The sequence below is a fragment of the Scleropages formosus genome, chromosome 14, assembly GCF_900964775.1.
Source record: "Scleropages formosus chromosome 14, fSclFor1.1, whole genome shotgun sequence".
NCBI lineage: Eukaryota > Metazoa > Chordata > Actinopteri > Osteoglossiformes > Osteoglossidae > Scleropages > Scleropages formosus.
In genome coordinates, this window is record NC_041819.1 from 15,176,415 (window position 1) to 15,193,269 (window position 16,855).

The following is a 16,855-nucleotide window of genomic DNA, read 5'->3' on the forward strand; positions in this document are numbered from 1 at the left end:
AAGCTGCCAGCGATCTGAGATAAGCTATCTAATTTATCACCTTGGATAAATGAATTTATTTGGCTAATTTCCTTTAATGAGGTTAACTAGGACCTAGGGGATGGCAGTTATCTTGGGTTCCCCTACCACCCGAGCCTCTGAAATCACATCAGCAAGGGTAGGGCTTGAGTGTGGCAGGTGTCCAGATGGGTCAATGGGGATTCCAAGGTCTGTTCTTGTTTCCTGTCTGTCCACCAGGCTCCCTGACCAGCGCCAGCCGTCGGCGCATCTCCTGCAAGGACCTGGGCCATGGCGACTGCGAGGGCTGGCTCTGGAAGAAGAAGGATGCCAAAGGCTACTTCACGCAGAAGTGGAAGAAGTACTGGTTCATCCTGAAGGACTCCTCGCTCTACTGGTACACCAACCAGAATGTAAGCCGCCCGGCTGCCCTCGAAAGCCTCAGCTGATGTCCACAAGTTGTCCATCTGTTCCCATGTTCCGATGGGGCAAACGAAACAACTGATGAGGCTCAGCATGGGTACCCAAAGCCTCCCAAAAATTTCACTTTGCACTCACATCAATACTGAAATTATTAAGAAAATAAAAAAATTAAAAATGACATAAAAGCAATACTGGTGTCACTTTATCGCTCAGGCTCCATTCATACAGAGGAATGAACTACTGCAGGAACTGGCAAAACAATGTGATCACATTTAATGTTAAAATCTGTGAAAACTGGAAAGGGGGCAAACATTCTTCACAGCACCATGTACTGATGGCACAGCAGGTAGCACTGCTGCCTTAAAGTGACTGAGCTGGGGGTTTAGACATAGGTTTGAGTCCAGCTTCGTCCGCATGGAGTTTGCCTGTTCTCCTCGTGTTAGCATGGGTTTCCTCTGGGTGCTCTGGTTTCCCCCCCACAGCCCAAAGATGTGTTATAGGTGAAGTGATGACTTTAAAGTGCTTGTAGCTTGTGTGATACGTGAGCAAAATGCAAGTTAATTATATTACAGGCATATGATGTACTCATTTTTATGGACCTGCAATCGCACCTTGTGCTTTTCGGATAGACCGCAGTTGTCCAGCATTCGACGAGTGGTTATAGATAATAAATGAAAAGATGAATTTTTATGAAAGCTTACAAAGTAACACCTCACAGAGGGGAAACATCGGCTGAAGACCAAATAGCCCTGACAGATATGTGCCTTTACTCTCCACTAACTTCCAGGGACGAGGTCTTCCTCTGTGGTCTTCCGGGATGCCCAGTCTTCCGTCCACATTCGTCTTATCTCTGTGGGGACAGGCTGCCGCTGCGAGTAGTTCCCGCACATCTTGTCCCCCACTTGTGCTTATTATTGTGTATAGGGCCCCCCAGTGGGTAGAACACCAGGGCCCCACCGTGACACTCCACAGCTGAGCTGCACACACCAGTGCTGGCGCCTTGTCGTCGAGTCTGACGTCGAATATACTATGTATCTATGAACGTGAGAGGTGAAATGCTGTCTTTTGTTCACACCCCCCCACTCCCTGGCACCCCCACAGGACGAGAAGGCGGAGGGTTTCATCAGCCTCCCCGAGTTCAGGATAGACCGTGCCATCGAATGCAGACGGAAATTGTGAGTTTCCACACATAATTTTGAAAGAACACCCTGCAAAGTATGCTTCCACCTGCATTTTCGTCGGAGGCTCTCTTTGTGTGGGCTATATGCAAAGTGGACCGAGAGGAGCCATGAATGCTGATTCTTTATTTAAATGGAGTCCAGTGAGACACTGGTGGGTAACAATGGCAGACTGTTCAGGGCAGCTGCCTCATCGGTCAGTCAGTCCCTAAGTCCTGTCCCCTCTCCATTTCAGAGACAAATTAAAGAAGCTCCTAAATATAGCCAGATCATGGGATGCAAACCACAAACTAATCCAATGAACCACAGGAAAGGTGCAGCTGTCAAGTTCCTTTTCATATAGTACTCTTCCCGGCAGGTTTCCTTAGAACACTTAATAGAATATCCATCACGTAGCATGTTGTTGAAGGGTATGCACTAGTAACCTGTAGGTTGCAGGTTTCAGCCCCTATCCCCCTATAGTGCCCTTGAGCAAAGTACTGTAAATGTCTCTGAGTAAAAGTGTCAGCTACACGGTAAACAGTACTTGTAATTATGTGTTGGGCTTTTTTTGTTCTTAATCATTGGGATGATTTGGAAGCAGTGTGATGTCTTAATCCAGATGGGTCAGTAAAATAATTAACCAGTTAACATCAGAATTAGGGATTGAACTGTTGCTTATAACTGCACTTGTCTGCCAGGCATGCGATCGGTGAAAATGACCAGGGATAATTTCGTTAAAACCTTGTAAAACAGAAAAATATGAAAAAAAAAAAAAAATTATATTTGTGACAATTTGTTGAAATAAAACATTACACATTAAATATAAGCACCGGAGTTGCATTAGTTAATACTAATGTACTTCAACCATGGTACCTATAGTAAGCAATGGTGAACGTGGTCCAGCAAATGGCATGTTGTTAAAGTGTCCCAACCTTGATCACATATGATGTTAATTATAGATATTATTACATTAATGCACTTATTACGGTAATGTATTGTAATTATTGTATGTCATGTTGTATGAGTGTTTACTCAAGAATGGTATGGTCTCTGTTTCCTTCAGTGCCTTCAAAGCGTGTCATCCGAAGATCAAGAGTTTCTTCTTTGCCACAGACTGTTTGGAGGAGATGAACAGGTGAGTGATTTACAGTGTCCGTGATTTACAGTGTCTTCACTTACCCTGGTCAGTTATTATTTAATCTGACCATGAAGATGAAACCAAGAGCTATAAACAAAATCTGGATTACCCTACTTTATCTCCACAGTTCTTACCTCCTCCATCAAGTGAGAAAGGTTGGATGCGTTCATAAAATGCAGCCACGAGTCGAGACAAATACATCTGTGATCTATGAGTGAGAATGGCGGGGTACAGTGGCACAGTGGGCTTGACTGGCTCCTGCTCTCTAGCAGGTCTGGGGTTCGAGTCCCCCTTGGGGTGGCTTGTGACGGGCTGGTGAAAATGAGCTGCTGACCTTAGAGCAGGTAGCTCTGTGAAATGTTACTCTGACTTAATTCCAGTTCTTGTTATTACAATTTTACACCAAAAAAGGCAACTGCATTGATTTGTTGAAACTAGGAACCGGACTGCATTAGTACCGGTGACTAATGTTATGAAATTGTCCTCTCTTAGTCACTGACATCATGCAAACTGAGTGCCGCTAAAGGGCTGCGAACCAAATCTGGCGTGATGAACAGCTAGAAGTAACAACTAGTGACAGGCACAAAAGTTGGCATCAATATTATAACGTATGCAGAGAGAAGTCGCAGGAGGTACTTCATTTGTACCCATAATGCCAAGGTTCAAAATGTGCTCCAAATGCTTGTTTATTTATTTTTTTTAGCTTGCATATGCAAAGTCCACATATTTGCCCTGTGATTGTAACACAGCAGTAGAATTTGTAGTTAAAGATGTAACTCCTTTCTCACTTCACCCTTTTTTCTTTCCTTAGAAAGCGGTCGTCTTCATTTTTATTTTTTTCCTCGAGTGTGACAATATTTCTGATTCAGCTGAACCGTAAGCTGATCTATAGAAAACTGATGTTGAAAATGTACAGGAAGTAACGCGGTGGTTTGCTTTATTACCTCTGACTTTAGAAACATGGGTTCAAATCACACCTTTCTATACTATCCTTAAGCAAGGTACTGTACCCACCTGTACAAATTGGTAAATCATTGTAAATTGCTTGGGAGAAAAGTATTAAAGTCAAGATCCTCACTCAGTCTGTGTGAAGTTTGCACGTTCTCCCCATGTCTGCATGGGTTTTCTGCGGGTGCTCTGGTTTCCTCCCAAAGTCCAAAGACATGCTGTTCAGGTTCACCCAGTGTGTGAGTGATAGAGTGTGCTCCACTGATGTATGGATGAGTGACCCATTGTAAGTAGCGTATCTAGTAGTGTATGTTACCGCGGTGAATAAAGTGTGTGGGCTGAACACTACATAGAGCTCACTGGAAGTCCCTTTGGAGAAAAGTGCCAAGTAAATAAATGTAAGTTGACTTGGACAGAGGTGCTGGCTAAAGTAAATAACTAAATGTAGATGTCCTTTCAACTTAATTTTCCCACAAGACAAACTTGTACCATCACGTGTTGTGTGAGCAGCCTGCCTGTTTTCAGGTTTGTCGCTCTTTGACTTGCATCTCAGACAAATAATGTCTTCCCACTATAAGCGCTTCCCGCTCAAACGGGTATTTACTGAAAGCACAGTGTGACATTTGAAAGCCATGAGACGGAAAGAGTCTTTTGCTTCCATTCCTGTGCGGTGTTGTGCCAGTTTATCTGATGACTGTCAGTGCAGGGTGAAGGTGATTCCATCGGCTCGATGATGTGGTTTCATGCTGCTTTCCTGGAACATGCCAGTTTTCAAATAACAATAAGAACCCAACCAGTCCTTCAATTTAACTAGGTTATCAAGCTTAGTTACTGCAAAACAATACGAAACCTTGATAAATCAATCTGACATTTCTGTCTCAACTCGAGACGTTGGGGGTGTACGCCTGGGAATGTCTGACCTGAGCTGAATACTGAAGATTATAAGTTGAGTCCTCATCTTCATCATTAGGGAATCACTGTCACTGTCTGTTTGCACATTGAACATCCTTACTGTCACAGCCCTGTGTATGGTTATATTTTCTGTCTTCCAAAGGACAATGTAGGGAAATCATTAATTATTCATGAATGAAAAGGAGGAGAATATATGGCTGAACTGCACCAAGTTTAGCTCTCAGTCAAAAATAGTTACTTACTTCACAGTTGGTCAAAGGTCTGCTTTGATGAAGGTGCTGATGCAGTCCCAAGATGGAATAGTAGAGTTGAAGGACTGGATGCTAGTGACTTCATTTGCTGCTTTCGCAATACTGTGGTACAGGATTCTCATCTGGGTCACTTCACTTACTATCATATATGTATTGAATTAAACTGGTTGAATTAACCCTCTCAGGGTCAAATTAATACTGGCAGAAGGAAAAATCTGTACCAGCTGATGTTACAACGTCTACGTGGAGAGGGTTAGACTAGTATATCCATTTGGTCTCCAGGGACTTGATGTCTGCCCTGAAGAAAATATTTCATTAAAAAAACACCAGTTAGGTTTTTAAAATCATATGTCAGTGGCCTGCCCCATGTTTCATTCTAAAAAAAAATAATAATTTATATTTTTAGATTGTTAGATTGTTTTGTGTTTTACGATGGGATTAACTAAGATTGTGAGCTTTGGGGCATCTTGGTTCCCTTTAAGTAAATGAGGCCTCTTGTGAAATGACTCACAGTTACTAATAAAGAGGTGTGCCAATTTGTCAGCCAGCTATTTTGGACGCCTTCGCTGCGTTTCATCACCTCCGTTTAGATGTGTTTGTGGGCCGGAAATTATAATGGTCTGACACATCTTTTTCTGCAGAGCTACACACCAATCAGACAATAAAATTAAGTGCAAGCTCCAGCTGTTGAGGTGCAGCATAAAACCAATGCCAAGATGTATACATACTAATAAATTTTCGTTTTCAGCCATTTATTGTCTTTACACTCTGATAGTTCTTAAAAAAAGGTCCTTGGTGCTAGAAATGTTGCTCCTGTTTGGTGTTGAAGGCATTAGCTCATGGCTCAACATGAAGACATCTGACAGTTTAATCATGGAGCATGGGCACCTTTTCAATATGTTTTGAAGGGCAAGCTTGGCTGTTAAATTGGAATCTGTGGTGGAAATGTTTATTTAAATTTTTATTTTTTTGTTCTTAGAGTCGGCTTTGCTGCACGGACTGCATTATGGGAGCAGAGAAATTTTGAAAAAAAAAATAATTCAGTCAAACGGTACCTTGGCAAGGAAAAAAATACTCTTGTTTAATTCATTCTTGGCATTGAATAAGCCCCTTGTGTGCATTATTTTGTCATAAGAAATCAGTCACTGTTGGCAGGTGGCATACTGGTTACAGTCATCACCTTGAAATTGGAAAGACTGCAGTGTGAATGCTGCTCTTGCTTTCATACCCTCGATCAAGATACTTACCCTGAGCTGACACAGCAAAAATAATCCAGCAGTATCAATGTAACTATACGCGGATTATAGTTTACAAACCCAAAATTGTAAGTTGCCTTGGACAAAAGAATCAGGTAAATGTAAATGAAAGAACTGGGGAAAATATTTTGACAAAACACTGTTTTAAGACTGTAAGCACACAAGTTATAGAAGGGCACGTGATCGTGTTCTGATTAATAACCCAAACTCGTGACCCTGTGTACTCAACCTGAATTGCTTTAAAATTGCTTTTCCCGCTACGTAAAAAAACGCGTTTCAATAATAAATGCCTTGAAAACAGGTCAGAAATTCTCGTTGCTAAATTGTTCCCGCAAAGAGAAAGATGACTTGGGATCGTGGGAATGATGCTGTCCATGGTGCTGAAAGCAAGAGCGCCATTAACGGATCTCGCACCTCTAAATATAGAAGGGAGCGACAACCACACCAGAGGCCTAAATTATTCAGCTCCATATTCATCCCTCAAAGTTTTGTTGACCTGCTTTTCCTTCTTGTTTTCATATGTAGCGTTCTGAAGTCGCTCTGAAAGTACAATAACACAGTGGGCACTGCTGTGGTTTGGCGATGATTAATTTATGTTTAATGAAGAGTAGGACTGTAAATATATTCATGAATGTTTCATTAAAACAGCTCCATGGCTTTAGAAGTTAGATTTGAGGATTAGCTCCACAATTATTATAGTGGGAACTTCTTAACTTTTTAAACAGAGGACATACAGTATAAGATGAATAACTTCGTATAACTTTTTCTTCGTTAAAGAGAACGAAACTGGTTCCTAAAATGTATTACTTTAAGCCAGCAGCTTTACATGTAGAACTATATACTGCTAATGTTACATCAAAAAATATTTCATAATTTACAAGGAATAAATCTTCATTTTAAAGTAAATGATATAAATCACTTGATCGTGATGTTACGAATGGTTGACATAAAAGCAATAAAATTTTTGAGTTTTCAAAGATGCAAACATGCAAAATTGTATTTATTTTTAATACTATTTTCTTTTTTCTTATCTATTTTGTAAAATTTGCTTGTTGAGCACAACCTGACTTTATTTACAGCCAGCAGTTGTCAGATAAATGGACCCTAACATGAACATGAATTAAATACCATTAGTTTACATTTATTCATTTTACATTTGTTGATTTTTTTTTTTTTTTTTTAACTGACTGTTTCATTCTACCAGAATATCACAGATTCCTAATCACCTTCCTAGTAAGTTTTTTTTTCTTTTTTTTGTTGAGATACATATAAACATTTACGCTACATTGCAGTAGTGGCTCTGTAAAGGAATGATCCGATCATGAACATTTATACCTTACATGAACTTAAGAGATCATGGGCGAACTGAGTCCGGAAGAGATGAGTTTTAAGACCCTTTTAAAATGTGGACAAGGATTCAGCAGTTTCTGACGCTACTTACAACTTTTTTTTTACCCATTTATACAGCTTGCTAATTTTTTTTTTTAACTAGAGCAGTTTTGGATAAGTAGCTTGTTCAAGGGTATTAAAGCTGGAGGTGGGATTCAAACCTATGAATCTGTCTCTCGTGTTCCTGAGTGTTGGTAAGCAACAAAATAAAGAAAGTTGAACATGAATGTTGTAATTTAATTTAAGTAGTCATTTTATTTTACAGTAGCTTTATTCAAGATTCTCATACAATGTAACAAACATTTTATTACAAAGCTTACTGATTTTCATTTTGTGATAAGTGACTGCAGCTGTCCACAAAATGAGTCACATACAGACTTCTACTTCATTTGTGTTTGTAAAATAAAAAGTCCTGTACATTTTTGCACAAGGTACTACTCACAGGGACACAATACACACACACTCTCAGAACCGCTTGTCCCATACGGGGTCACGGGGAACCGGAGCCTAACCTGGCAACACAGGGCTCAAGGCTGGAGGGGGAGGGGACACACCCAGGACGGGACGCCAGTCCGTCGCAAGGCACCCCAAGCGGGACTCGAACCCCAGACCCACCGGAGAGCAGGACTGCGGTCCAACCCACTGTGCCACTGTGCCACTGCACCCCCCCAGGGACACAATAATTTCTGTTAAATTATACAAAGCTTTTGTACTGTGAAAGCACAATATATTAATTAAAAGAACAATTATCAAACTAAGTTGCGATTTGGATGTTTCTGCTTTTCGTGTATTTAAGAACAAACATGTTTAAGCCAAGTAGATGGAGCCTTCCGTCTTAAAACAATTGACTGTAAAAAACCGCAAAAATGATCTTCTAGCACATCTTTCAGTGTCATTAGATGTGCCTTTCCACATCTATGTTTTGCATTTGTTACCATAGTCACATCTGGTTACCTTGAGACAGTGTGATGTGAAGTGGCCCTCAGTAGTTGAAGGTATATTTGGGCAGAGGATTCAGACTGTGTTCATGTGAGCTGTGTGTTCGGCTTTCTCACTCAGGTGGATGAACCGACTTGGACTAGCAGCTATTGGGTACACCCCTGATGACAAGGTGCCTCGCCCTGATGAAGGTGAGATCACTGTGGCTCACCGCTTCCTGATGTTTGGATGTGAATCCTGCATTTTCTCCATCTTCTCCAGCGTGGGTTACACATAGGGCACCGATGCTTTGTAACTATCTCTTGTCCACAACAAACTCAACTGTGTGTTTCTTCTGCAGACTATTGGAGCGAAAGTGACCAGGATGACATTGACGGCTCTATGACTCTCAAACAGGAGGGCTCTTCCTCGCTGTGCGACACGTACCACCGCACTCCATCTGTGAGTGTGTCAACATCCATGTGGGAATGCTCTGCTGCAGGGATACACATCGTGCATCATGCTTGCACACACACTCTCGCACCATAATAGGCTTTTTATCTCCTACCTCAGTTATTACATCACTTCACCACGGCTCTGTAGGATTTTCTGTTCCATAAAAGAGCGATTGCTTGGGAAGATCATTGCTATGAGCCAAGAACAGGTCTCCTAGCTCGTACAAAACGTCAGGGGCACTTTGCCAGAGTGAGAGCGCCAGATGATGCCTTTCCAACTAAGCAGCATGAGGATCGCAGGGATTCGCGTGGCATCTCTAGGGCTGTGTTTCATTCCTTCACTAGAGTCTGCCAAATCCACCTCTTGCTTCCTGCTTTTCTCTCACCATCCCTTTGGCTGCGATCCCCGACGTCCTGATACTGTAATCTTGAAGACTCGAAGACTCACAAGATTTGCTTCCGCAACCTGTTTCGTCTTTCCTCCAAGCAATCTGGGTCGCAAATGCAAGTGTGCTGTTGTGTCCACAGGTGAACTCCTCGAGCCCATTTCCAGAAGCCAAGCATGGGTGCCATTTCTCCAGCGAGTCCACGTACTCCCACTCATCAGCTGAGGATGGCCCAGGCAGCGGCCACTCTTCGGGTTGCAGACCTGTGTACCGTGAGCGCCGCTCCTGGCAGGACCTCATCGAGACACCCCTCACCAGCTCCGGTCTGCACTTCCTGCAAACGGTTCCAGCGGAGGGTGATGACGATGAGGGTGACAGCTATGGCGGTGGACCGTCCATGGGATGCGGACGACCAGCCATGTCACCCGATGCTCGTCGCCAGGCTACGTTACCAGCACAACGGCGCTTCCGTCCTGAACGAGACAGGGGGCCTTTCCTGCTGGCAGAGGCTGAGGACTGGGGGTTGCATACTCATCGTCACACCCACAAGCAGCGCAGCCAGAGCCTGCCGCGGAACCGGCACGCGCGGGGGGTCAAGGGCTGCCTGCATGCGGCAGGGCCGTCCGAGGAGAAGAGCGAGGACGATGAGGTGCCCTTCCCGCAGCTCACCTGCAGCAAGGAGGGTGAGCACCACCACCTGCCATGAGTCATGGCACCATTGATTTTTCTGGACCTGTTGAGGTGACCTTACAATTCTTTGTAGAAAGGTCAATAGACCTCAGTCAACTCCCAATGAAATTAACTCCCAGAGAGTTCATTCAGAGTTTATTCAGCCCTGCTGGTTTTGCCAGCAAGATTGCCGATCCTTGGATTTCCTTTGAGAGACAATCATGTATAACTGTTTCATATAGGCATCACAGTGGGTCATAATATGAAAATAATTTCTTGTTTAGTAAAATGTACACCCTCTGTTCGTATAAACATGCTCCGTGCAATGAAAAGCTGCTAAAACACACACACACACACACACACACACACACACACACACATTTCCAGAACCGCTTGTCCCATACAGGGTCACAGGGAACTGGAGTCTACCCGGCAACACAGGGCGTATGGCTGGAGGGGGAGGGGACACACCCAGGATGGGACACCAGTCCGTCGCAAGGCACCCCAAGCGGGACTCGAACCCCAGACCCACCAAAGAGCAGGACCCGGTCCAACCCACTATGCCACCGCACCCCCTTCCGCTGCTAAAACAGTTTCTGAAAATATATACATTTTATAGAAATATATATTTGCTGTAGTGGGGTGCGGTGGCGCAGTGGGTTGAACCAGGTCCTGCTCTCCAGTGGGTCTGGGGTTCGAGTCCTGCTTGGGGTGCCTTGCGGCGGACTGGCGTCCCGTCCTGGATGTGTCCCCTCCCCCTCTGGCCTTACGCCCTATGTTGCCGGGTAGGCTCCGGTTCCCTGCGACCCCATATGGTACAAGCGGTTCAGAAAGTGTGTGTGTGTATATATTTGCTTTTAAATACACAGGCCTTATTTTTAGTACAAAGGCTTTTTTCCTTTGGTGACGTGGTAACTTTACACTCACAATGGATCTTTTATTCACTATCTACACTGCAAAACATGTGAAAACTATACTTTTCTTAAAGTACACACAGCTGCTGCTACCTACTCCCTGCCAGGTTGACAGCTTGACCCAATAACTTAGATTATCATAAAATATCTCACAACTAAAATAGGAGATTTAATAATAACTAGAAATAAACTGTAATAACTCAATGCTGAAGGGGGGTGCGGTGGCGCAGTGGGTTGGACCGGGTCCTGCTCTCTGGTGGGTGTGGGGTTTGAGTCCCGCTTGGGGTGCCTTGCGACGGACTGGCGTCCCATCCTGGGTGTGTCCCCTCCCCTTCAGCCTTGCACCCTGTGTTGCCGGGTTAGGCTCCGGCTCCTTGTGACCCTGTATGGGACAAGCGGCTTCAGATGATATGTGTGTGTGTGTGTGTGTGTGTGTAACTCGATGCTGAGTACAAATAAACTGTACAAAATCTTAATATTAACTAAATTTTTCAAAAACCATATGAACAGCTTTTAGAGCAAGAACACCCCTACAGTATCATAAATGAAGTGTTTTACAAGTAAGGTGAAGTTTGGGGGTGACCCTCACACCCAGAAATTATTAATATGCTTTTGCACAATTCATGGAGCCAGATGTAATAATGTGGATAATATGTGATTGAATCTAATGATTATAGTTACAAATATTGTAACATGTTATCGTTGTCAAGCATTAAAACATAGCACTGGTTTTTGAATATTTTTATTTTGTGTCATTTTTGGTGAGTTACATTTTCGCCCATGTGAAATAACAATAATCTGGCCCCCTTACAACTAGCAGGACGATTTCACCAAATGGATGGGTGTGTTTGGAAATAACTCACATTTAACATTTCCTTTAATAAAACTCATTTTCTGAAAAGAAGCCGCTTTCATCAAAGGATCAATAAATATTCAAAACAAAGGGACTTTATGACCATGACTTCAAGACATCATGAAACTGATGTTATGAGTTCATGTGAAGGAGGAGACACTCTGACATGGTAGGTCTTTGTACACCTTACCTCTTTGCAGGGTCTCGGAGGGAGGAGAAGGGGAGGCGAAGCCCTGATGAGTTGCAGGAGCTGTACCGCTCCCTGGAGCAAGCCAGCCTGTCGGCTTTCGGGGAGCAGCGGCCTTCCACCAAGCAGGAGTTCCGGCGATCCTTTGTGAAGCGCTGCAATGACCCCGTCATCAACGAGAGGCTCCACCGCATCCGCGTCCTGCGCAGCACACTCAAGGTACAGCACCGTGGGCACAGGTTGGGGTTGAGGGGTGGTGACTGTTATGGGAAGGCCTGTCCATTTTCACACTCCACATTACATTCACATTCATATTTATCAGATGCTTCCAAAGCGATGAAAAACTCATAAACAAAAGTACATCTCATCAACTTAGAGAGATACTGACACAGGCAAGCAGTCAAAAAAGTCATTAAGTTTTACCAGCATGCATTACAGAAGGACAGGGAACACAAAACTTTTTTCCCCTTGTCAGAAAATATAGTACAAGTTTAGAGGGGGGGTTAACAGATCAGGAGAGAAGGGGGCCAGGAAGGTATATTTTCAGACTCTTCTTGAATGTTGAATGGGATTCTGAAGTTTTGAGTGACAGACCACTGTACCACTTTGGAGCAAAAACTGAGGACCACTGGGCTTTTGATTTCTGGACCTCCTCCTACTTTCCTACTGGGAAAGTAAAAATTATACAGAACTCGGCATTTTGGGTTCAAACATCAAAGGTACAAAGAAAATGATAAGGAAAAAAATGTTGATATAGAGGTGTGCGGTGGCGCAGCGTGTTTGGCTGAATCCCTCTCTTTGGGGAGTCTGGGGTTCGAGTCCTGCTTGGGGTGCCTTGCGATGGACTGGCATCCTGTCTGGGGTGTGTCCCCTCCCCCTCCGGCCTTGTGCCCTGTGTTACGCTGTGGTTCACCGTGACCCTGCTTGGGACAAGTGGTTTCAGACAGTGTGTGTGTGTTCATATAGAGTAAGGACTATTGAGTGAGCTCCTCTGATTTGCAAATGTGTATAGTCAGTCATGTGGTGACTGACCCTACCCATTGACCTTTTTGAGATTCTAGTTGAACCCATGTGCTCCAACTGAGTCTTTACTGCAAGAGTCTTCTATTGGTTATGGGCTCATAAATAACATCCAAATCCAAATGCGGGTTCATGGAGTCCTGTCCAGAGAACAGGGTTTCCAGGGACCTCCTTCCTTATATGTAATGGCTGCTGTGAGAAACACATTACTTACATTTCATTACATCTTTTCACATCCCATACAGGATGTGACCCAAAGCATCTAGACTCAGTCCATTTGATTAGGTTTTTGGGGTCATTTGATAGTCTATATAAAAACCTTCTTCCCACTTGCACTGTTTTTGCTTTTCACTTTTGAAACACTAGTAATGTTGCTTTTTGTTAATTTAGTGGCAACAGGTAGTGTAGTAGTTAGAGCTGCTGCCTTAGACTTGAAGGAGCTGGGAGTAAATCCACCTCTTGCTCTTGTATCCATGATGAAGATACTTACTCTGAATTGCTCCAGTAAAATGGCCCACCTGTATAAACAGGTAAATCATTATAAGGCATTTTGAAAAAAATGATCAAATTATCTCATCTGGACTGGTAATGAAAATTTTGCACCCAAAATGCCAACTTCAAACACAAGCTACCACTCTTCTCCTCCGTTTAACACTATTGATTGAAGAAAAATTTCCAAAGCAAGTCAAAATTTGAACAGGTGCCGTGACATAATATTGTTTAGTCTGAACACCACTCAGTGTCAATGTCCTGTACTGAGATGTGTGTCTCTGCATCGAGTTTCAGAAACAAACGTATACCAACTAGGATGGCCGTCTTCTCCACAGGCCAAAGAGGGAGACCTGGCGGCTATCAGTCAAGTGCTCGACGACTGCAACCTGACCTCCAAGAAGTTCCGTGAGTGGAAGCAGAGGCACCATGAGTTGTTCATGGACATCTGTGAGTTCAGCTCAGGGCACGGCGAGCCCCACAGTGGTGACCGATCTTCTTTGACCACGCCCCTCATGGCACACACCCACTCCTTTATTGAGACGCATGTCTGAGGTTCGGAATTTCAGAGTGGGTTGACCCCTGTGCGCCTGTCCGACTCCTTTTTGGCCACACCCCCTTTTAGCCCCTCCCCCAACACCCACTCTGTCTCCAGCCTCATCCAAAACGAACAGACCAACCAACCACTGTAACATGTGTAAATACAGTTCTGAAGGACTCCAGAGAGGTAAACGTTGTGTAAATATGTCGGACAGGAACAGCAAGAGCGCCGCTGGGTGCCTACTGCATGTCAGAAGAGAACATCTTATCCTTCCTTTGTTTTCTGAAACATGAACTAAGGAACAGAGGGAAATGGGGAGTCTTTTGGACATTTGCTGTGAAACAATTTACTCAATTTGTTTATTTTCTACCTTTTTTTATTTTCTATCAATTATTTGCCATAAATGTCATGCTTGAACAGTAGGCAAGAGAGCAATGTAGCAGCAATATAAAAAAGTATCAACCCTGGCTAAAAACACTGTTGGTGGACACCACAACTCAGAAAAAAAAAAAAAAAAAAACCTATAAATATATACACTGAAAGTTGAAACAGTGGCACAGTATGCGAGGACTAAACAGCCAAGTGGGAATATTTAAAGGATCAGATGTTAAATTGGACATACACCTTTTATATGCAACTATAGAAGGGTGACACATGACACCTCACACTGAGACACGGGGCATGCTAACCAAAAATAAGTTATATTATTTGTTTTAAACACAAGTAAATAATACAGACTGACTGACCAACTGATATTGTAACCAAGGAATGCAAAAATTATTAGACTCCGCATTGTTTTTTTTTCCATACATGTTCATAACTTCCAGACATTATCGGAAGCAAAATGTGGCACAAAATGAAAAGAGACGTAATCTGCGTATGAAAAAAGTATGGACCTTTTCATTGCCAAAAAGCAGACCACTGTTTTGAAACTGTTCGTGATAATGGTTGTTGTGAATTCAGTCGTATGCCTCCAGAGAACTTTATTTTAAAGAAAGGATTAAAAATGATATAATTACATGTTCTCTTGGCTAGGAGATCATCTCTTGGCTTTCACTTTAACTCAGGGGTCCTGCTCCGTGTGTGTGTGTGTGTGTGTGTGCGTGCGTGTGTGCGCGTGTACGTGTGCGTGTGCTTGTTTGTTTGTTTTTCCTGCTCTTTAGGTCTTTATCCTTTATTGTGAATGTATTACTATTAGTATCAGCCCCTCACGCTAGTGATTTACACCACTGTGTTCTTTATTATATATTCAAGATTTACTGACAGATAGATTTTTTTCATATTTAAACAACTGTTACTTTTCTAAAATGCAGTTTAATACGAATCAGCACTTTTTTTGATGCATGAGTTATCGTTCATGTGCATGAGATTGAAAACTCATGTTTCTCTGTGCAGTTTGCTATAAAGTGCATGCTTAGGACTCATATGCCGCACATCAGCCAGTGCGCACACACAGGCCCACAAAAAGTGACTCAGCATAGCATTAGTTTTTTTCCACCTTGATTCCACGTAGAGAGTCCTATGATATTTTTTAAATCAGTATTGTTATTTTTGTAGCCTACATTTCATTAGAAAAAAATCACATGTGCTTTTCACATTACCTTAAGATGTGCGCAATATGTTCCAGTATCTGCAGTTTTCATCTTATCTTAAAATTATACAATGAAATGCTAAACACTGAGGCAGCAAGAGAGTAAGTGATGATCTTCTTAACTTAGAAAGAAACAATACATAAATTATACAGTGAAAAAATCTCAGGTTACTGTGCAAAAATCTGTTTTTTGATGAAGACTTCCTACCTAATATGAAAACAATGCATCGAAGGCATATGTTTAATTTTTATTTCTGAAAGGTGTGACCCTGTTCAAAACTTTCTACCAGCTTTAGTAGCAGTGTTTTCTGATCCAAAGTCTGTTTGATCCAGTTTCATGAGTTTTGAGCCTAATGAGAATCTATAATATCCAAAGAGAATAAAAAAGAATACAGTATATACAAAGTGAAAATACACCTGTTTCAAGAAAATTTTTTCACTTTGCACTAATACAATATTTAAAAGAATTTCCATTTAATATACTAACATCTGCAAAGAGTATTCTGTATGATAAGAAATAAAAAATCAGTATAGCTACATGTGAAAGTATTTGGCATTTGTACATAGGCAGCAAGGTGCTGCTTCTTTAACACATAGATCCTTTGTAAAGAGTTTTCCCTGATGGAGGAGTGACGCTAAGCGGATAAAAACTTGAATTAGTGTTAAAAATTACTTCATTTCACTGAACTGACTTGCAAGGATTATGATTTTTTTCTTTTTTGTAGTCTTATTTCCCTTCCATTAATTTTCAATGTCATTTGAACTCTGAATAGATATATGTTTCAGACTTTCTAAAAGTGAATGGCTGAATAAGGTACCTCTCCTTTTGTTATTTATTTTTACATTTTTTTTTTTACTAAATTTACTTATGGATTTAAAAATGCACAAATTTCTAATTCTTTATTATTGCAGTATCTGTACTAAAATAGTCTTTCTGGAAACTATGTATTAACTGAGTACGTTTACATTTATGCTTATTTTCAGAGAATCTGCAATGATAACAGCCACTTTAAAAAATTAGACTTGAGTGTCATGATAGTAAAAAATAGTGAAAAGGCTCATTAGAGTTTCCTGACCTTGTGTAAAGGGCTGAAAATGAATCTCCGCACCCGAAAAGCAAGGGAAAAACTCTGGGCAATATATACCAGCAGACTGATGTTTTCTTCATAAACACAAATTTCTGGCACAAGAAGCCTTGATTCAGTGTATTGAAGGGACTGAAACAGAGTATGTAACACTTTACACTGTGCAGATGAGTTTCACCATTCCTTAAGCCCTGTGTAAAAGTGGAGTGTGGAAGAGTATGACTTTCAGTGAGGTGCAACTGAGATGGTCTATCTGAAATAACTGAATCTTTT

The 16,855-nt window shown here is 42.1% G+C and overlaps 1 protein-coding gene across 1 annotated transcript in view; it reads left to right on the top strand.

The window, feature by feature from the left end:
* LOC108919963 (connector enhancer of kinase suppressor of ras 2-like) overlaps nt 1–15,692 on the top strand; it is an 80,806-nt gene extending 65,114 nt beyond the window's left edge. Inside the window, exons 17-24 of the mRNA XM_018728394.2 lie at nt 238–410; nt 1,522–1,595; nt 2,644–2,715; nt 8,534–8,604; nt 8,754–8,854; nt 9,376–9,916; nt 11,870–12,075; nt 13,704–15,692. Of these exons, the coding sequence (XP_018583910.1) occupies nt 238–410; nt 1,522–1,595; nt 2,644–2,715; nt 8,534–8,604; nt 8,754–8,854; nt 9,376–9,916; nt 11,870–12,075; nt 13,704–13,919 (1,454 nt within the window). The 3' untranslated portion in view covers nt 13,920–15,692. The remainder of the gene's footprint in view (nt 1–237; nt 411–1,521; nt 1,596–2,643; nt 2,716–8,533; nt 8,605–8,753; nt 8,855–9,375; nt 9,917–11,869; nt 12,076–13,703) is intronic.
* Nucleotides 15,693–16,855: the final 1,163 nt, after the last annotated feature.